Source organism: Xenopus tropicalis, chromosome 5, assembly GCF_000004195.4.
Source record: "Xenopus tropicalis strain Nigerian chromosome 5, UCB_Xtro_10.0, whole genome shotgun sequence".
Taxonomy (NCBI): Eukaryota; Metazoa; Chordata; class Amphibia; order Anura; family Pipidae; genus Xenopus; species Xenopus tropicalis.
This window is the reverse complement of record NC_030681.2, coordinates 138,512,761-138,535,306: the sequence shown is the minus strand read 5'-3', so window position 1 is coordinate 138,535,306 and position 22,546 is coordinate 138,512,761. Positions and strand designations below refer to the sequence as shown.

The following is a 22,546-nucleotide window of genomic DNA, read 5'->3' as shown; positions in this document are numbered from 1 at the left end:
CCCTGCAGCTGGCTAGAAAAATCCAACCATTGTTTATAAATAAACCCTAGAGATGCCAACTTAGAAATGCAGCTTCCTGGGGGGATCAGGCCTATTGCGAGGTCCCTTCTTATGTCACTTTATTTTCACTGCACCTGATTGTATAAAAACCAGGTGTATTGCCAAACAGAGCCTTCTATAGCAGGGGTCCCCAACCTTTCTTACTTGTGAGCCACAGTCAAATATAAAAAGACTTGGGGAGCAACACAAGCACCATAAAAGTTCATGGAGGAGCCAAATAAGGGCTAAGATTGGCTATTAGGCAGCCTCTATGCACCCTATCAGCTTACAGGGGGCTTTATTTGGTAGGAAATCTTGTTTTTATTCAACCAAAACTTGCCCCCAAGTCAGGAATTCAAAAATAACTCGCTGGTTTGGGGGCACTGAGAGCAACATCTGAGGGGTTGGGGAGCAACATGTTGCCCCTGAGCCACTGGTTGGGGATCAATGTTCTACAGGCTGTCAGTAGACATAGAGGCTACCAAATAGCAAATAACAGTCCTTATATGGCACCTCCAGAAACTTTTTAAATGCTTGTGACTCTTTTTAGATTTTTGCTCACAGGTCAAAAAGGTAGGGGATCCCTAGTATATAGGGATGGAAGTCCACAGGGAGAGGGTTCAAAACCAGGCAACTCCTGAAAAATATGGACAATATTGACAAGTATGTTATGATAACTAAAATTCTACTACTATTTGGCTATAGTTATGCAGACACACAAATTTATTGTAGGCACTAGCCTATACCTTCCAACCAATCACATTGCTAAACTTTCTTGCTCACCACAGTGTTTCCCAAAAAAATAAAGCTGTTCCTATACCCCCTGGAAAAACCCAAAGCATTCCCTGGTTCACAGTTTTGTGCATCTGTTAACAAACAGGGTTCATTTATGGCAGGTTTCTCACAGACATTTATAAAAATACAAGCTGGTTGACTGGATTGGTGCTCCATTTTGACAGGTTTTACACATGAGCAATGGCTGCTGGAGTTATCATACAGCTGAAGCACAGCAAAAACGCAATAACTTGTCCCATGACAACCACAACATGGCGACGCCATCCACTATTGCACAACCTCCTTCCTGTTCCGTACCGACACCCGGAAGTAGCAGGAAGGGGTACCACGTGTGTTTGTGTGGGTCAGAGCTGGTGATTGTGGGTATGTAGGGGTCTCATCGCCCAGGTTCCCCCAAACATGCAGGTCTCAAATGTGAACGATGTGAAGATTTATAACCTGAGCTGCGGGAAGTCTCTCCCTGAGGTAAGCCTGCCCCTCCCCTTACATACAGCGCCCATGTTATTCTGTGCCATGGGATAGTCACTCTGACTGCTCCTTTGCCTGCATTCCTGCTCACCTTTCTATCTAAATAGGCTGTTTATGCTGTCTGCACTATTGGTCTTGACTCCTGAAACAATGTAGCAGAAGCCAGCTGATTAACAGATTTGTAGAACTGACTTCTATGCTGTTTCAAGAGTCAGTCACAAGAATACATAGATGCTGCTTTCAGTAGAAAGTAGAAATGTTTACAGCTAACACTAAAACCAGTTTTTGAAGATTCCCCTCTGAAGAGAAACTTTGGCACGTAGGCAACTTCTAACAATTAATTTGTCTCTCATGTAAACCACTGGAAGAGATACATGGGATCTAGTGCTTAGCATTGGGCTGGCAGCTTGTGGTTATTTGGCAGATCAGATCACACATTTGTACAATTTGAATGAAACAAATAGGGCTTGTGTATTCAGCCACTGATAGGCTGCTGATTTGTTTTTACCTACATCTCCCCCTCCTTGCCCCTGTAATTAGTTTGGTTTAATAAAGGTAATAAGCTTTGTATAAACAAACCCATCCCTTTCCCCAAATGCAGCCTGTGATTCAGTATTAAGGTGGTCATACGTGTTAAGGTGCCCATACACAGACCGATTCTAGCTGTCGATATCGGTCCCTAAGGGCTGTGGCACACGGAGAGATTAGTCGCCTGCGACAAAACTCCCTGTTCGCGGGCGACTAATCTCCCCGGATTGCCATGCCACCGGCGATTTACATTTTTGCCGGTGGGATGGCATTTGGGGGAGATTAGTCGCCGAGACACAGGAGATTTGTTGCGGGCGACTAATCTCCCCGTGTGCCAGAGCCCTAAGACCGATTCAGCAGCTTATCGGCCCGTGTATGGGCACTAACTATGGACCTGCCCGACTGACAACTGGCCTGAAATCGTCCAGATATCGATCAGGCAGGTTTAAAAATTTAATCGGATCGGGACGTATCAGCTTGTTGATGTGGTCCCCGAATAGACTGAATTAAATATCGGCCACCCATACGTGTGGAACTTAACGTGTATGGCCGCCTTTACAACTACGATCTTTCCCGCAACCGTTGGTCACAGAGAAGATTATTCATCCACTCCACTACCTTTTAAGAGCTGAATCGTACAAAACTTTGTTTTTGTGATATCGGTGCATGTATGGCCACCTTTAGGGGCATCATCACAGGGACAATTCAGGTTATTTTGTCACCAGGATAATTTCCAGCTTGACGGGCAGAGAATAAAACTCTCTAAATCACTTTCTGTTCTTACGTGAAATAGCAGCTGCGCTCATGGTTTAGATGATTAATGCTGCAATGTTTTGGGAAGAGATACCAAACTGGATATTGCCCAGCTGACAAGATACCCTAAATTGCCCCAGCTAGATTACTGCCTACTTCTCTTCCCACACTTGGTTGGAAGAACCAGGAATATTGAAAGTGAAACCATTTTCAGTTTCTCCCTTTGCCATGTTTAGTACATCATATTCAGCACAAACCCCTATTCATTGAACTCCTATTGAATAAGGGGGTATACTGCCCCTTACACATGGGCTGCTGACCAAAAAAAAAAAATTTTTTTGTGGATGTATCCTACTGGCCATTAATGTCCGTGTTTGTATGTGCCTCCTGGAATGTTGGCATGCATGCTAATGATAAAAGCACAAAGATGTCTCTGTACAGCAAAGTAAAAGCAGACAGAGTATTCTAATCTATAGCACAGAAAGCATCAGGCAAGCTTTAGTAAGTACACTGGACACTAAAAGGGCAGTTCACCTTCAAGCTAACTTTTATTATGTTATATGGCCAATTCTAAACAATTTCAATTGGTCTTTATTATCTATTTTTCTAGTTTTTGAGTTATGTGCTTTCTTCTGATTCTTTGCAACTTTTAAAATGGGGATCACTGACCCCAGCAGCTATTGACCCAGAACTATTGCTCTGTCAGGCTACAATTTTATTGTTATTGTTACTATTTATTTTATTTTCTATTTTTCTATTCAGGTCCTCTCTTATAAATATATTGGTCTCTTATTCAAACCACTCCCTGGTTGCTAGGGTAATTTGATCCAGATAACTGTTGAAATTCCAAAATGGAGAGTTGCAGAAAAAAAAGTGAAATAATTAAAAAAAAAACACACACAAATAGTAAAAAATGAAGACCAATTGCAAATATTACTCTTTACATCATACTAAAAGTTAACTTAAAGGTTAAGTTAACTACATCTGGTTATCCTCCTTCTGTTGCTGAAGTAAGACATAAGGGTGCTGGGATTTGTAGTTCGCAGATGGAGGGTAACATTCCTGTAGTGGAGTATTTTGGGTCTGTGTGTTTTTGTGACCATTTTATTTTTGTCTACCAGTGGTTATCTGATCGCAAGAAAAGAGCTCTACAGAAGAAGGATGTGGGTGAGTAGCAGCATTTATATCTTTTTTGGATAGTGTGATTCTCCTTCTCTCCCTTATAAAAAGATCAGCTAGCTCTCCAATGTTTAGGATGAATCTTGAATTCCTTCTTGACTGATCCCAGCACCAAAATATCTCCAGTTACAGTAGAACCCCTATTTTACGTTTTTATGGGGACCAAAATAAATTGCGTAAAATCCATGAAACTGTCAAGAAAATGTGACCAATAAAAGGAAAAAAAAGTTGTAAAATTAAGGTAACTATTCTGTAATTATTCTGAGTGAAGTGTGTTAATCCCTTTGATATGGATGGTCTGGGGATATATTATTCCTTGGTGTGATGGCTTCTTACCTAATTCTTCATTATTCAGACCTGACTGCTACTCAGCAATCACTACATGTAACTATGTAGTTCCAATGCTGCTTGCATTTCAAGTATTAATTGACGAGTGTTGCAACAGGTACCCACAGTGCTAAGCTACAAAACTCGTATTGCCAGTGTGTTGATTAATGTTGTGCAGCATAAATAGTGGGGCAGATGAAGGAATGAATTTTTCTTTTTATCAGTCCTAATTACATGTGTATCTTAATTATATTATATGCATTCTTGTTCCATAGACGTCCGAAGGAGAATTGAGCTTATCCAGGATTTTGAAATGCCCACAGTCAGTACCAACATTAAAGTCTCCAGGGATGGGCAGTACATTATGGCAGCTGGTAAGGTTTTGCCCCCTCAAATTTGTTTTATTAAAGAACAGATATTTTGGTTTTAAATATTCTATAAGATACTGTGGTGTCTCTTCTCTTATTTATTATTAGATATGTGTTCCTAGATAAAGCAAAGCTATTAGGTTCTGATTGATGATTCTTGTGTGGTACAGTATTGGGACCTATTATGGGAAATGAGACTTGGGGCTTTCCGGATACGAGTTTTTGTCTGCAAATGATTCTCCATACCTTAAGTCTGGCAAAAAAAATAAAATTAAATAGACCCAATAGGGTTGTTTTGCCATTAATATGGACCTATGCAGCTTAGTTACCATCAAGTACAAGCTACTGTTTTAAATACCAAGGATCAATGATTAATCCGTCTGATGTACTGCTAGTGAGCAATCATTTACACTCACAAGTAATAGAAGAGTTTAAAGGATAATAAAGGTTAATAGTAACACCAAAATATGAAAGTGTATAAAAGTAATTACAGTATTATTTACTTTTGCCCTGCACTGGTACACCTGGTGTGTTTGCCTTAGAAGGAATACTATAGTTTATATAAACAAATCTGCTGTGTAGCCATGGGGGCAGCCATTCAAAGGAGAAAAGGCACAGGCTACATAGCAGATAACAGATAAAGCCCCGTTACATTCTACAGATCGTATCTGTTATCTGCTATGTAACCTTTGCCTTTTCTCCTCTTTTCCAGCTTGAATGGCTGCCCCTGTGGCTAGACAGCAGGGTATTTATATAAACTATAGTAGAGTTTCTGTAGTCAACACACTAATTTTACCAGTGCAAGGCAATAATACATTATATTCTAATTACTATAAAACACTTTTATTTTTTGGTGTTACTGTTCCTATCTTTGTATCATAATTATAAGGGTAGCCAGTTCTGCATCAATTCAGCACATTCATGGAGCCCCATAACCTTTGGTGCATGAGCATCAGGTTCTCAATAACCAAGTGATGATCCAAATGTCCCGTAACTCATTCAGGAGTCCAGTGAAGCTAGTAACACAAAGTGGACACAAGAATTCTTAGAAAACCCCTTACCTCAAGTGCTGACTTGTGCATAAATATGTGCAAACCGCTGCCATAAAGACAGAATTCTAACTGGTCAGTTTATTGCGTTTTGTGCTAGGCTTATTTGTTACTGAAATAAGTTGTATATTGATCTTATTGTCTGTCTTCTGTCTGTTTGTTTATTCCAAGGTTATTTGCTGGGTAACAATACTTGTGTTTACTGTTTAGAGGTCATATTCCCCTCTGTTAGTCTTTCCCCCATTAAGTATTTTTGAGGAAGCATTCTAAGGACTCACTTGCTTTTATTCTATTGTATGTCACACTCGGCAAGCAGCTACTGCTGAAGTTATAAATACTATATAACCTTGGATAGGGCATATGTGCAATTTTTTATATTTAGTTTTTATACAGTGGCAGTGTTTATTCACTTTACTATTTTTAATCTGAATGTGCTGACTCTACACCGATTTCCTAAATTAATTATGTATACTTTTTAACTAACTTATGAACTATCAGGCTGGCTATTACTAATTCATCTTGATCCCCCCGATCTTTTGATTTTCTGATGTATTGATGTTATGTACTTAGACTTTTTGTGGGATGTAATTATGTGTATATGATTTTATGGTAATTCACTAATAAATAAATATTTTTTGAACTTATTCACAACACTTGGTAGTTTGTTTCACATGAGCGCCAACTCTGGTTTAAGATAGTTTTACTGTTTACCCAGCAATAATATATGTAGGACAAAGACATTGTACCATAAAGGTTGCCATACACGTTACTGTTACGACCTTTCCTCCAGCCATTGGTCAGAATGGATCTCTTGAATTCCTGCATGACATCTTCCTAAGCATGCGGATCCCAGCACCGAAAGATTGTTCCTCCACTGCATTAATGTTAAGGGCTGAAACGTCAGATAAGCTACTGGAAACAAAAAGTATTCTACCCCCTATCTGACGATTCAGCATTAACATTTGCCGATGTTTGAGGGCCCAATCGAACTTTTTAGTCCTGCCTGATTGACTTGACGACCGATATCCAAGGCTTTAGCCAATATCAATTTTGCTATCTCCCCCCATACACGCAATAATTATCATACAAAACTTTGTTTTTTGTTATAATATTGGTGCATGTATGGCCACATGACACAAACCTAAAGCTAGCCATACAACCTTGCCAAATCAGCAGATTTTTCTGCAATATGACCACCTCAAGGTGGGCAATATGGAATGGAATTGTATCACATTGACGGGATGCAGGCCATTGGGGTGAGGACTGCATCAACAAGTGCCAATATGCTCCTCACCCTGACAGCATGTTTAAACGTGCCTGATAATGATTTGCCCAATTTTCAGGCAGATATGGGTAGGGCAGGCCTGTCTGAGGGACACATACAGACCACCACCAGCTTTTATCAGCCCATGTGTGTATTTGATCCATATATCAAAACTAATAAATATATAGTAAATCATTATAAAATCAATTATAGAAAAATCCATATGCTACACAGTGTAACATAGGTAATCTTAAAATCAGGAGGATGAGGTATCTCTGTATATATGAAACTACTTTTTTAAAAATATGGAACATGACCTTCCTGTAATTCAGAGCTGTCTGGATATCAGTTTTCCATATAAGGGATCCCAAAAATGTTCAAGGGAGTGTAAATTAGATGAAATCCATTTTAACTACTACTGTTTAGCAGAGTTTTCTAGTATTGTTGAAGAAGTGCCCACAGAGTACCCTGAGAACCCCTGCAGTGTAGAGCAGTGTCCTAAGAAATGGTTACTCAGACTTGTTTAGGGTTCACTAGGGCCATCCAGTTTTGCGGACCTGTTGCTGAAGGAACATGTGATCATGATGTGAAATCTCCTCTCTATAGAACCAAGTTTGTACATTCAACTTGCTAAGTTGCCAGGTTGAAAAACCTGTTTTATTCTGTTTTGGGGTAAACCTCTCTCCTGTAGCTGAATTTTAAAGCAGAAACCTGGAGTTTTTTTGGGACTATATTATAAAAATTTGTGAAATGCACCTCTGTAGAAAGCCAGGTTTCTGCATACAGGTCACCAGGGGCATTATCTTGGGGGGTAAAAACACCAATTGATATGATAGGGACAAGATACATGACCCTGTAAAAAGCACCTCGGTATGAAACCAGGTTCACCCTCCAGTTCTCTGAACTGATAATTGTATGTGTGAAAGGAAAGAGAATAGTATCTTAGCTGAAAACTGATAATCTTACATTACAAAGGTACACTAGAGTTCTAGGGGAACCTAAGGAAAGTTACAGGTTACAAAGTTGAGAGCAGTGTAAATAGAAGCAAAACCAAATGGCACCCCTCTGCTCAGCAACGTGCAATGTTTGCGTTGCTTTTTTACAGTCTTAACAGACATTTTGGTCCAACCCCTTTCTTCTGCTGCTTTAAGATCATAATCAGGCATCACGAACATTGCACATTGCCAAGGAGTGTGTGTCATTTGGCTTTGCTTGATTGTATATACATAATTCTGTAGCATCAGAAGCGCTAGACAGAGTGCGACTTCCATATTTATTCATTTGTACAGCTACACATATACTTATGTACAGAGAACTTGGCAGTGTTACCACACAAATGATAATGCATTTGATTTAAAGGAGAACTAAACCCTAAAAATGAATAGAATGACTAGAAATGCAATATTTTATATACTGAATTTACTGCACCAACCTAAAGGTTTAGCATTTCCATAGTAATAATGATCCCAGCTTTCAAAGTTGTCACAGGAGCTCCCCATCTTGGATTTTATTAGGCATGACAGAATAATGCAGAAAATGCCACGGAGCTGATATTGCACTGATTTCTGAGCTGTGACATTTATATTCTATATATAAAGTATATTGTGAGTGGGTGTCTCTAAGCTCAGGTTATATTGTGACATTTATATTCTATATATACAGTATATTGTGACATTTATATTCTATATATACAGTATAGTGTGAGTGGGACGCTAAGCTCAGATAAGTGACAGCAGCAGAGAAAAGAAGATGGGGGGCTTCTGGGGGCATCTTTACATAGAGCATTCTTCACACCACACAGACTACACAGAATCTCTCCAAAGTACCCAGACAAATGACCCAAGTGTCATCATACCCCAGCTGACTTCCTCCATATGGTATGGATATGCCCGGTAATACAACATTTCTGTAATTGACTTTCTTACTAATGTTTTAGACCTCACAGTCCCTTTGGACCCCCAAGTGACCTTGCTTAACCAGGTGCATAACCTAGCCCCAACCAGAGCAGAAAGGACGCTAATACCTATACTCCTTGCCCATGCTAGGAAAAGTATTACATTCAAATGGAAAGACCAGAATCCCCCCACCTTGACCTTCTCGCAAAAACTGGTACAGTAAGCTATACCTTTATATAAACTACACTAGGAGAGGCTGCCCAGACAAATACATAAAACTCTGGTCCCCTTGGATAGAACTTGCCACCTAATCAGTACCTCCACTCTTCCGCCCCCATTGCTCTATATAGAGTCAAACTGTGTAACCTAACCCCTCAAACCTGACCGTATTACTAACCCCAAAGAAACCACACTGACCATGAAAAGGATTTTGGGAAAAGTTTGTCACATGAAATAAGGTGAAATAAACGGGTATCAATAGCGGTATTCACAAATATGTTGTTTTTCTTCTCTTTTTTTTTTTTTTGCTTGCTTTGTCTGTTTAATTTAAAAATGCCTATAGTACAGAAATGCTTGACATGCAGGTTATTATGCTTCAATCTTTGCTACATCTTTTAGAGCTCCACTAGGGCCCCACAGTGAGAACGGAAGGTTTAAGGGCTCTGGCACACAGGGAGATCAGTCGCCCGCGACAAATCTCCCTGTTCGCGGGCGACTAATCTCCCCGAGTTGCCATCACCTGCCATCCCACCGGCGAAAGTGTAAGTCGCCGGTGGGATGGCACACGCAGCGGCGCGATTTCGGCAAATAGTTGAAAAAGCCTCGCGAGGCAACTTCGGCGATTTGCCGAAATCGCGCCGCCGCTTGTGCCATCCCACCGGCGACTTACATTTTCGCCGGTGGGATGGCAGGTGATGGCAACTCGGGGAGATTAGTCGCCCGCAAACAGGGAGTTTTGTCGCGGACGACTAATCTCCCCATGTGCCAGAGCCCTAAAGGAATGCTATACCCCCAGAATAAATACTTAACCAACAGATAGAGATTAAAGAATCTTGCCAAACTGGAATACATATATCAGTAAATATTGCCCTTTTACATCCTTTCCCTTGAGCCGCCATTTAGTGATTGGCTGTGTGTTCCCTCAGAGATCAGCTGACAGGAAATAATGCAGCTCTAACTGTAACAGGAAGTAGTGTGGGAGTAAAAGGCAGAACTCTGTCCATTCATTGGCTGATGGGGCCTAGCATGTATGTGTGCCTTGGCTTGTTTGTGTGCACTGTGAATCCTATGATCCCAGGGGGCGGCCCTTAATTCTTAAAATGCCAATTTTCTATTTAGGATTACCCAATGGCACATACTACTAAAAAAAAGTTTATTTTTTTGGAAATGCTTTATTTAGATGAAGCAGGGATATGCATATGAGCTTGTTTTTACAATATATATATATAGGTGTTACTGTGAAACACACCATAATATCATTGCTATACCAACTTTATTTTTTGCATACAATTGTCTGCTTTTTGCCATAAGTCTTAATTATTGTTTTCTAGGAACCTACAAGCCTCGGGTCCGCTGCTATGACACATACCAGCTGTCTTTAAAATTTGAGAGATGTTTGGATGCTGAAGGTTAGAAAAGCAGTTTATTCTCATTATCACAGAAATGTAACATTAAACAGTACCAGTGCTTATTTTTCATAGCAGAAAAAAAGTATTATGTTATTATGTAGTAAAGAAGAAGTGTTCTCCATCTGCTGAAACATTGTACCACACAGGTCTTATTATTAAACAGATGGGGGCACAGGGGGGCTTATCCATATTTACCTAGCTGTTTTTAAAGGGGCAGTTCATCCCTTATGTTAACTTTCTACACCTTTTCAGCTTTTAAATGGGGGACACTGGGCCCCAACAGCCAAAAACTATTGCCGTGTGAGCTTACATTATTGTTAATTTTCATTATCTTTCTATTCAGGCCCTCTCCTAATCTCATTCCATTCTCTCGTTTGAACCACTGCCTTGTTGCTGAGGTAAACCAGACCCTAGCAACCAGATAGCTGTTGAAACTGAGAAGCTTAAGAACAAAAGAACAGCAAAACTAGAAAAAAATGAAAACCAATTACAAATAAATATTAATTTAAAGGTGAACTACCCCTGTAAACCAGATTCTTCCAATGATGGCACCCATGTATATACTAATACTATAGCAGTGGATATACGGTAGACATATATTACTGTGTATACACAATGCTAATGTCTGAACTCTTATTTTCCAGTGGTTAAGTTTGACATCTTATCAGAAGACTATTCAAAGGTATGTCCAAGGACCCCTCTCCCTATTTGTGCATGCCAGCAAATTTCCCTTATTTTAAAAGATAAATGAGTTTCCCTTGTGCTGTGTGTGCCTGTGCAATAACAGACTGTCCCATTAGATCAGTGTAGATCGGATGACATGAAGTCAGACTTGAACAACATGGCGGCACAGGGGGAAGCTAGTGTTTCTTGGATTCTTAGCAATGGCACAACACTGCATTTCTGAAGCAGTGGAACAGAAAGGCAATACTGGTGTTGTTTGCCGCTATCCAGTCTCAAGTTAAAAGGGTTCACAGTATTCCCTTTAATGGGGGAACAGCTCTGCAGTGAGAGACTGCCATAATATGACTGGTCTGATGATTAAAAGCTATTGCATATTCGTTTGCTAATACTCTTACAAACAGGAAAAAAGAGAAGCCGATGTTACAAGTCTTCACTTGGGTTCTTTCTCCTCCCCAGATTGTCTTTCTTCAGAGTGACAGATATGTAGAGCTCCATTCTCAACATGGCCGTTACTACAGACTGAGGATTCCAAAGTTTGGCAGAGATTTTGCCTATCACTATCCCTCCTGTGACCTGTATTTTGTAGGTGCAAGGTAATGAGACCTAATGACCTATTATGTGCTGTTTGGGAAGTGTTACCTCAAAGGTTGGTATATACTACAATACTTACCTTTGATTCTGCACTGCCCTAGTGTGTGTGATAATTGTATACTACCAGTTGCCTTTCTCCCTTTGAGACATTCTTTAAAGAACAATAACACTAAAAGATGAATGTGTTTTAAAGTAATGAAAATATAATGTACTGTTGCCCTGCACAGTGCTGGTGAAAGAGAACTGGGGAGTATACAGTTATCACATGCAATAAAGCAGTGCAGAATCAAAAGGTAGCACATAAATAGTGTAAAATGTATGTGTAAGTTATTCTGAGCAGCTATTCTAGCATGAAAGGCAGCAAACGTTATTTAAAAAAAAACAAAAAAAATAGGTTATTATTCAGGATGCCTATCAAGTTTCTGGCTACAAGTCTTAAGTCATAAATTGCCATGGAGTCATATGGCCTGTAATGAATGGCTCTATCCCAAAATGCATTAGGCCTCCTGGCTGAGAACCTATCATTTTTATAATGCAAATACATTTTGTAGGCTTTTCCATGCTGGAATTTCTCACACATATATTGTGATGCAGGAGGCACTAAGAGGGGAATAACTGGCTTACAACTATGCTGTAAGTCTAGAGCAGCTAAATATTGTCCTATAATATTATATAATGGTGTACAGTGAGGGGCGTATTTATTAACATTGGAGACAAACATCAACGGTGATGATGCCCATAGCAACAAATCCGCAATTAGGATTGAACGGTAACCTATAAGTTAGAAAACAAAAGCAAAGATCAGATTGGTTGCTATAGGCAACATCACCGGTGATGTTTGTCTCCAATGTTAATAAATACACCTCTGTCTGTTCCAGGGAGAAAAATGGGAGTACTGGACCATGATTGGGTAGTGAGTAGATCAGAAGCCCCTACTAAGTTCTCGTGAATATAGAGTATTGAAAAGGACCCAGCAGAGCAGTGAGATTTCAGACTTTTTTGTTCAAGCCCACCATTGAGGTCCAACGTGTTTTCAGGGTCCCACTTAGCTTTTAACAACATTGATGTGCAATTCAAGCACAGTGTAAATCAAATGTAAACCCATGTCACACCGTATTTAAGTGCCATGCTCTTCAAATATGACTTTAGGGCAACGGTACACAGGGTGATATTGGGCGCTTTAAAACATGGCACCAAAGTACCCATGACACACCTCCTGAAGTCAAGCATGTTATGTTCAGCATGTGGGATACTAATTAGAAAAAAGAGGCCATACCTACTGGGAATCTGTTTATCACATTTAAGACAATTTAACCAGATTCCTTTCCCAGCATGCTGCAGGATTAGTTTTCACTTGATTATTTAGCAACCTGGAGAGTCACAGAGGAGTAAGGAGAATGAATGGTAGACATCTGTGTGGCTGACTGTGATGGGATATTTTATTTTGCACTGACAGTGTGGGAGACAGTGTACTCTCAGTTACACATGATTTCTCCCCAAGCTGCAGTTCTTGGGATGTCATGTATTTTTGACCTCCGTATTATTAAAGCTTTTAACATTCTGTCTTTTGTCTTGTCTCCCAGCTCTGAGGTGTATAGATTAAATCTGGAGCAAGGGCGATACCTGAACTCTCTTCAGACTGACGCCTCGTAAGTGAAAAGAACTGATGTGTTAGGAAACTCTTTGTGCCGCTAGAGGGTGCCGGAATGTCACAAGACATATACCATATAGCCTGCTTAATGCAGTTACATGCATCTTTCACTAGAGAGCGTATACTGTATATTTATACTGGCCTTCCCTGTCACCCTAAACCTCCTTTGATTCTAAGGAAATATGCTACATATAATAAACTCTCTATTAATATTATTGATGACAGTTATTATTACAGGTATGAGATCCGTTATCCGGAAACCCGTTATCCAGAAAGTTCTCGAATTATGGAAAGGCCATCTCCCATAGAGTCCATTATAAGCAAATAATTCACATTTTTAAAAATGGTTTCCTTTTTTTCTGTGTAATAATAAAACAGTACCTGTACTTGATCCCAACGAAGATATAATTACCCCTTATTGGGGGCAGAACAGCCCTATTGGGTTTATTTAATGGTTAAATGATTCCCTTTTCTCTGTAATAATAAAACAGTACTTGTACTTGATCCCAACTAAGATATAATTACCCCTTATTGGGGGCAGAACAGCCCTATTGGGTTTATTTCATGGTTAAATGATTCCCTTTTCTCTGTAATAATAAAACAGTACCTGTACTTGATCCCAACTAAGATATAATTATCCCTTATTGGAGGAAAAACAATCCTATTGGGTTTATTTAATGGTTAAATGATTCCCTTTTCTCTGTAATAATAAAACAGTACCTGTACTTGATCCCAACTTAGATATAATTACCCCTTATTGGGGGCAGAACAATCCTGTTGGGTTTATTTAATGTTTAAATCATCTATTAGCAGACTTGAGGTTTGGAGATCCAGATTACAGAAAGATCCCTTATCCAGAAAACCCCAGGTCCCGAGCATTCTGGATAACAGGTCCCATACTTATACTAATATTGTTATTAAAGGGGTGGTTCACCTTTCAGTTAGCTTTAAGTATTTTATAGAATGCCCTATTCCTAGCAACTTTGTATTTGGTTTTCATTATTTATTTTTTATAGTTTTTGAATGATTTGCCTTTCTCTTCTGACTCTTGGGGGTCATTGACCCCGGCAGCCAAAAACTTTTTCTCTGTGAGGATACAAATGTATTTTTATTGTTACTTTTTATTGCTTATCTTCCTATGCAGGCCCTTTTCTATTCATATTCCTATCTCTTGTTTAAACCACTGCAGGGTTGCTAGGTTAAATAAGACCCTAGCAACCAGAAAGCTCCTAAAATAGCAAATTGAGAGCTGCTGGACATAAAGCTAAATAATTGAAAAATAATAAGAAATAAAAAAAAATGAAGACCAATTGCAAATTGTCTCAGAATATCAATGTCTACATAATATTAAAAGCTAATTTGAAGGTGAACTACCCCTTTAATAATTTGCAATATTATTGTTAATAAAAATACTATTGTGTGTTGTTATTGGATTATTATTAGTATTATTATTATTTTTAGTAGTAGTAGTATTACCACCTTTTTTAAAAAAAAAATTTTAAGAAAAGGAAATTTACAAAAGTTTCAAAGTTTTTCTAATATTTTCTTTTCAGCCAGATTAACGTTTGTGACATCAACCCTGCTCACCATTTATTTGCTGCAGGCACCACTGAGGTAATGTTTTGCTGTCTGTGGTTTCTAACCTGCCTTAGTGCAACTGATCTCTCTGTCCATAAAACTTTGTCTTTGGATAAGCTGTATAGCAATAGCCCAAGGCTCTCGAATCTGGGGTTCCATTAACAAAATCACTCCCTCACCTATTGTATAACCCCAGTAGGGAGGAGTAGTGACATCTGGGGCACTAAGGCTTCTTTTCTTACTCAGGTCTGAAGCCTATTGCAAGTGATGCATGTTATCCCTACCTTACCATACACTGTAACCGTTTACTTTGTAGGGTAAAGTGGAATGCTGGGACCCCAGAACAAGAAACCGAGTTGGGTTGCTGGACTGTGCCCTGAGCAGTGTGACAGCAGACATGGAGTAAGTATGCCTATGGCATAATATAATAAAAGTCACAAAGTTTATAGATGCGCAGAATCCTGAGGCTTGAACTGGCTAAATCCATAGTGTTCAGTTTGGAGAGTAGTAGTCAGCACCAAGCCTTGTGATTAGTTAAAAGTAGTGCAGGTTCCCCAATGGCCTCTTTCCATCGGCACATCCAGGTACAGAAGAACAGGAACAGCACCTCTTGTCTTTGTAGATTAAAATGCCTTTATTGCAAAGTTTTTTTGGGGGCAAACAACAACAGCAGCAATATTTCAGGTCACATAAGACCTTGATAAAAGAGCTTGATAAAAGGTCTTATGTGACCTGAAACGTTGCTGCTGTTGTTGTTTGCCCCAAAAAACTTTGCAATAAAGGCATTTTAATCTACAAAGACAAGAGGTGCTGTTCCTGTTCTTCTGTACCTAAATCCATAGTGTTCAGCCAGTATGAAATCCGAACCCTAAAACTCTTGTAACATTTAAACACTGGAGAGTTGAAGGTGGCAGTATTTTCCCCATGATGTCTGTTTTTTGGTTTTTTTTGTTTTTGCTGACATTTGAATATGCAAATTAGGATTTGGTTTGGTATTTGGCCAAATCCAAATACCTGGTAGGAGTGCCCAAACATGTCAAATTTAATTTAATTTGCCGCTGGCTACAGAAAATGCTGGTGGAGGATGAGCCCTGTGTGCCAAAGGCCAAGCTGTGTATACTATAATTATATATGCACTAATTCAGCATTGATTCCCTTTCAGGGTAGAAGGATTGCCATCAGTTTCTGCACTCAAATTTCATGGGCCTCTACACATGGCGGTGGGCACATCTACTGGACAGGTGATTACAAGGATTATATGAAGGGGCATTTGCTGGCACTTCCAGTATGATGTGGCCAAGAGGCACAGTCCCTCTGTAAATGGTTATTTTAGGAATATAGTCACTCAGTTGGGACATAAATGATTGCTCAGAATTAGAGGAAAGCATGGTAGTCTGCTCCTGAATCTAAGGGACCATTTCTGAACCCCTCTTAGGCTGGCAGAGCCATTCAACTCCAACCTCACTTTGTTTTATTGGAAAGTGATGGCTTCTTGAGCTTAAAGTCTTTTCTTTCCATTAATGTGGTTGCACAGATTATCTGGGAAGAAGAGGGACTTCAAGTGCAGATAGAATATATCCCGAAAATAAGCACCATGCATGGCACTATTCATTGGACTTGTTTCAGTGGGGTGGGAAGATTTAAAACCGGGGGTTGCTGGACTACAAAGAGACTAAAATATGTATTCTCAGAGAGCCAAGTGGCTTGTGACAGTGGGAGCTGTAGTTCAGCACCAGCTGGCCAAAATGTGAATTATAAATAAATTAAAAAGGTATAACTTGTTCTGTGCGCAGATGATTAAATATATGAATGCCAGTGTATGATAGCTGCCATACCTCTTGCCTCCATAAATGTGGGCATATTTTTCAATCTTCCCCTTAAGGTTGTTTTGTATGACCTCCGCTCTAATCGTCCTCTGATTGCTAAAGATCACCAGTACGGGCTGCCAATCAAATCAATACAGTTTCACAGTGCTTTAGATCTTGTAATATCCGCAGACTCCAGGATCATCAAGATGTGGAATAAAGATAATGTAAGTGTTGTAACATTTTTTTCTGAGAAGATACAAAGGGAGTCAGTTCCCAAAACCAACAAATGGGCTTAAAGGGGAGTGCTCCTTTTATTTTGTTCTTGGTATGTTGTAGAGTAACTTATTTTAAGCAACTTTTCAAGTTTTTGAAATTATTATTAGCTTTCCTATTCTGTCTCTTCTCTGCCTGTAACTGAAAAATCATTCTAGTTGTTGAAATCACTGCCCCCTGCAACCTAAAAACTTTGGATGTGATGATTTTTATGTATCGTTTTGTCATAAGCAGAGCTGGAAGTAAAGGTGGCCATACAGAGGCCAAAAAATCTGCTGAGTCTGTCCCCCCCCTAGTTTGAGTTGGCAACTTATTGGCCCGTGTAATAGCCAAACAAGCAAATTTGGCAGAGAGGCTGTAAACACCTTCCTGGTTTTGTCCTCATCCATTTGTATGGCCATTGGCTGTATGTTGACATGGATGGTCAATAAGGATAAAGAATTCACTTATCTTTTGTACACTTCATTTAGTAGTGTCAGGTATGAAATACATTCTGCTCTGTTATTAACTCCACTTGCTTTGAATGTAACTCAGTCAAATATATAACAGAATGTAGGCAGATGTTGCTTTTATTGTTGTTATTATTATGTAGATTTTTCAACAAAATGTTGGGGTTGTTTTGTCTGTGTTTTGTGTATACATGTACACTTTTGTATGATGGCAACAATATAAATATTTGGCTTTTCTCTTTTGTTTTTAGGGTAAAATATTTACCTCTATTGAACCAGAAGCAGACGTAAATGATGTTTGCCTTTATCCGAACTCAGGTGGGCAGTTATAGTGAACATAAAGAAAAATCTTTTTCCCTTGTTTTTTTGCTTTGTACAGCTCCAGTGCGTGTAACTATGATGGTACCTGTCAGTACAGAACTGCTGTCAGCTTTTACCTTTTTTGGATCGACCAGTATTTGCCCTCTGTAGCTAAAGCCTTATAGGAAAGGGATGTGCAACAATTCCCAATGTTCTGTCTGTACAGTATTTCCAAAAAAGTATTGACCAAAAAGGTCACAGCATGTGGAATGAACTGAAATATTCCAGCCTGTGCAAAAGGCTGGTTACATTTGCTGCGCTAAGTTGTAACAGCAAAGGGCGCTACAGAGCAGCAAAAATTTATACAAAATGCATTTGATTGACATTGTTAGTGTTTCTGTGGTTCTTTTCAGTGTGGAAAATAGTCTGAATTTTACCTTCCCACATGTTATTTAGATTGGGGAGTAGGGATTTGTATGGGTATATGTGCACTGTGCGCTAATAGCCTATATTAATGTGTTTGACTGCTCAGAGCTGTAGACCACATTTTATTGTATTGACTCGGGTAACTTTGCGTTCAGTTGGTTGGGTTGCATGTATGTTACAGGCACTTGCAGCCCCGACTTGTTCAGGTGTGCAGTGCATTAAATTCTGAGGGCAGCTGCTGGGGGAATTTCCCCAGTGAAACTATTATTCCTGGGTAATTCTTTCTTCTATGTTGCTGTTCCCAGACTGGTGCTGGAGATGGCTCAGTAGGTGGGAAGCTGGGTTGCTCAGTTACTCATTAAGTGCATTTAGTTGGCACCCTGGGTGATGCCTGCCTGCCCATCCTTGGCCATGGGGCATTTGTGATGGTTAAAGAGGGTATTTTGCAACCAAATTTGAAAACCTCACCTTAAGCCTTTATATGCTTGTAACCTTGTAACCTTGTAACCTTAAAGCTGCTTTTCCCTGCATGTGCCTTGTCATAGAGAATAATTACAGTTAGTTGAAACAGCCACTGAGTTTGCACTCAGTCACCCTTTGTTTTCTCTCCCCACAGGAATGCTCTTCACTGCTAACGAAGCTCCTAAAATGAACGTCTATTATATTCCGGTAAGCCATTACTTTTTCGGGGAAACCATCCACAAGTGAGCTGGCTACATTGAATAAAATCAAGCCACTTGCTGGCTCTGGAGTTTTACTGGTGCCCCCAGAATTTACATCTGACTTTTTTGAGTTCATTATAGGGATTCTGTCATGATTTTCTCGGTGTAGTTTTTATGACTAAATTACACTGTATACGTTACAAATAATTCTACGTTTTAAAATGTTATTCTTGAACCAATATTTTTTTTTAGGTGTTATATTGGTTTGTAGGCAGCCATCTTTGTGCATTGCGCCTGGTCCTAATCTTTTCAGAAAGAACCAGCACTGCACAATGACACTGCTTTCAGATAACCTATTGTTTCTCCTGCGCCATATATGCACTGAAAATATGGGTTGGGTAACAATAATATCTGTGTGTGTATTGTGCATCTGACAATATCCTTGAGGGACCTACAATGCATTTCCGGGACATCATTTTAGTACAAGTGTTGTTCCAATTATTTTATGTTCAGAACATCTTCCCATTTGTTATTTTTAGGACTTTATCCTACAATTTCAATCTGAATGTTAGTTTTAGATTGCTACATTTAAATGTACAATCGATATCCGAACATTTGTCGGAAGAAGATTAAAATCTGGACATGTATGGCCACCATGACTGGAGGAGTCAAGAGCGGACTAGGGTGTTTTCCTATTGAGTGCTGTTCTTATATATACCACTAGGTGGGGCATGGGAGTAATTTAAGCAGGTGTCGGGGAGCTGTTATCCTTACCTGCCCATTGTTCTGCTGATTGGCTGCTGGGGGGAAGGAGAAAAGGGTCTTGCAGCCCAGCAGTATAGAGAGACAGAAGTTTATCAAAGTCTTATTTATTGTGTTAACTTTTTCTCAAAGGTGTTTTTAGGTGTATACTGTTCCTTTTATGCACCAGACTGAGAAAATTAGTGTATGTGACTTTCCTATAGTTTATGTACAGCCCTGGGTTTGAGTTTAACGCTTTCTTTTCTGCAGATTCTGTTTTTAGGAAATGTATGGTTTCCCACTGACTTGCCCGTGGTGTAGAATCTGTGATCTCATTCACGTCTCTTGTGCATAAGTAAATAAGCTGAAAAACTCTTTGCGGCCCATTCCGTCACAGCGTTTCCCTTTCAGTAATCTATAGCACACCTGCACGGTTGGGCAGAGACTTTTCTCATTTTCTCGCTTGCCCTTTTCTCCGGCATAATGGGTGTGATTGACATGTGTGCCTAAGAATGCTGATTTTGGTAAAAGCATTTAATTGGGTAATTGGGTGTGTGTTCTTAACAGGATTTTCCATCAGCCATCCCAGGAAATGGGTTGGATTGTTTGTCTTGGGAACAGTATGACTTGACCTGTAGCTGACGTCAGCTCTATATGTTATCAAAGAAAAATATTAGGTTTGGGTTTCTTTTTTTTTTTTTGTTCTTACCTGGATTAGTGAAATAGCACCTGTAAAACATTGTCTTTTATTTTTATTGTGATTCCTACGCAGGGTTAGAGAATGTGTGGGATTAAAAGGCAGTGCTGGAGAAACTTGAGCCTCACCGCCCTCTTATATGTTAGTGGGGAATGGAGATCTTGATCTGTATCACAAGTTTGCCTACACATGGGGAAGGGGGTTGCCTGTGTGACTCACTGAGTGCACATTTGTACATACCATGCCTTACATTTAAAGGAGAAGTTCAACTAAAATAAACTTTAACACACCAAACGAGCTGATCTTTTCCAGATATGCCCACCTAAGGTGGGCAATATTGGACTAATTCGATCAAATGACAGTGACGGGATCGACCAGACATCGAACAGGAAGGCCCATCGCAGTGGCCCCCATACACATGTAGATAAGCTGACGAATTGGTCCAATGGACTTGAATCAGAAGCTTAATTTTATAATATTATAATTGCCCCAGTCCATCATATGGCAGGGCAAGTGTTAATGTTTTTGCTCAACATTTATATATAGGTAAATATGTAGACGTTCTGACATTTTGAAACTTTTTTTTTTTTTTTTTTTAATCATTTAAAAGTGAAATAAACCCAATAGGATTGTTCTGCCACCAATATGGATTCATGCAGTTTAGTTACCATCAAGTACAAGGTATTGTTTTAATATTACAGAGAAGAATGAAAATTATTTGCTTAAATTGGATCTATGGGAGGTGTTCTTCCCAGAATTCAAAGCTTTCTTGACAGCAGGTTTCTAGAGAAGTGATCCAATATGTGTACTAAGTACAAGGAAATACCTATGATAATATTGGTTTATGTATAGGTTACTCCCCCCCCCCCCCGTGATATCATGCCACACACCTTTGGTATTGCTTAATGGCATTATAACACAATAGGAGGCCTAACGGGAGGTGGAAGCAGCATGTGGCAGTGGCTGATTAGGCCTGCCATTTGGGGCAGTGTGTTGGCCATAACCCTAGTGTTGAATGCTGCCTCTATCTGAGGTAGTTTGGTGGAGTATTTTAGGCATTTTCTGTTCAGGGGGGTTAAAACAAATTCAGATAAAACATTAGTTGTCATGCCCCTTGTTACCCATAGCAACCAATCAAAACACTTTGTTTTTATTTGTTAAAAAATAAAAGCAAGGTTGCAGTTAACTCTGCACTGTTTCAATTTGCCGTGCCTTGTACAAGTATGGGGTCACCAGAAATCTCCAAATGATGGGAAGGCCAGGGCCTTCCAAGTTTGTAAAAAAAATTTCCTTTTTCTCTAATAATAAAACAGTACCTGTACTTGATCCCAACTTAGATATAATTACCCCTTATTGGATGCAAAACAATCCTATTGGGTTTATTTAATGGTTAAATGATTCACATTTCTCTGTAATAATAAAACAGTACCTGTACTTGATCCCAACTAAGATATAATTACCCCTTATTGGGGGCAGAACAATCCTATTGGGTTTATTTAATGGTTAAATGATTCCCTTTTCTCTGTAATAATAAAACAGTACCTGTACTTGATCCCAACTTAGATATAATTACCCCTTATTGGATGCAAAACAATCCTATTGGGTTTATTTAATGGTTAAATGATTCACATTTCTCTGTAATAATAAAACAGTACCTGTACTTGATCCCAACTAAGATATAATTACCCCTTATTGGGGGCAGAACAGCCCTATTGGGTTTATTTCATGGTTAAATGATTCCCTTTTCTCTGTAATAATAAAACAGTACCTGTACTTGATCCCAACTAAGATATAATTACCCCTTATTGGGGGCAGAACAGCCCTATAGGGTTTATTTAATGGTTAAATGATTCCCTTTTCTCTGTAATAATAAAACAGTACCTGTACTTGATCCCAACTAAGATATAATTAATCATTAATGGAGGCAAAACAATCCAATTGCGTTTATTTAATGTTTAAATTAATTTTTAGTAGATCCAAATTATAAAAAGCCCCAGAAGACCTCAGGTTCCAAGCATTCTGGATTTCTTACCCGGAAAACCCCAGGTTCAATGTATTCTGGATAACGGGTCACAAACCTGCAGTAATTTAGCCTCAGTGGGATTTTAGAAACACTGTTTAAGCAAATAGAAGGTAAATGGAAACCCCACTGATAACCCAGTTTTATTTTCCCTCCCCATCTGTTTGTAGACAGGATGTACAATTGTGTACAACACAGCACCTACGCTCTTGGTATTTCTTAGGAAGCCGCCTCTGTGCTGGTTATAACATGCTGTTTCCTAGAAGAGCCCTTGTACTTTGAACATGGAGCTGTAATATGTTGCCTCTGACTTCTGCCCAAGGAGCTGTGTCAGGAGACAGACTGGTTGGAGCAGATAGAGGATCAGAGCGAG

At 39.4% G+C, this 22,546-nt stretch overlaps 1 protein-coding gene across 1 annotated transcript in view; it reads left to right on the top strand.

Annotated features, from left to right (window-relative positions):
* Positions 1-1,156: 1,156 nt before the first annotated feature.
* nol10 (nucleolar protein 10) overlaps positions 1,157-22,546 on the top strand; it is a 46,008-nt gene continuing 24,618 nt past the window's right edge. Inside the window, 13 exon segments of the mRNA NM_213677.1 lie at positions 1,157-1,299; positions 3,705-3,750; positions 4,365-4,463; positions 10,216-10,293; positions 10,938-10,975; positions 11,434-11,570; positions 13,152-13,217; positions 14,773-14,833; positions 15,114-15,199; positions 15,960-16,038; positions 16,680-16,829; positions 17,579-17,645; positions 18,670-18,722. Coding sequence (NP_998842.1) covers positions 1,234-1,299; positions 3,705-3,750; positions 4,365-4,463; positions 10,216-10,293; positions 10,938-10,975; positions 11,434-11,570; positions 13,152-13,217; positions 14,773-14,833; positions 15,114-15,199; positions 15,960-16,038; positions 16,680-16,829; positions 17,579-17,645; positions 18,670-18,722 — 1,026 coding nt within the window. The 5' untranslated portion in view covers positions 1,157-1,233.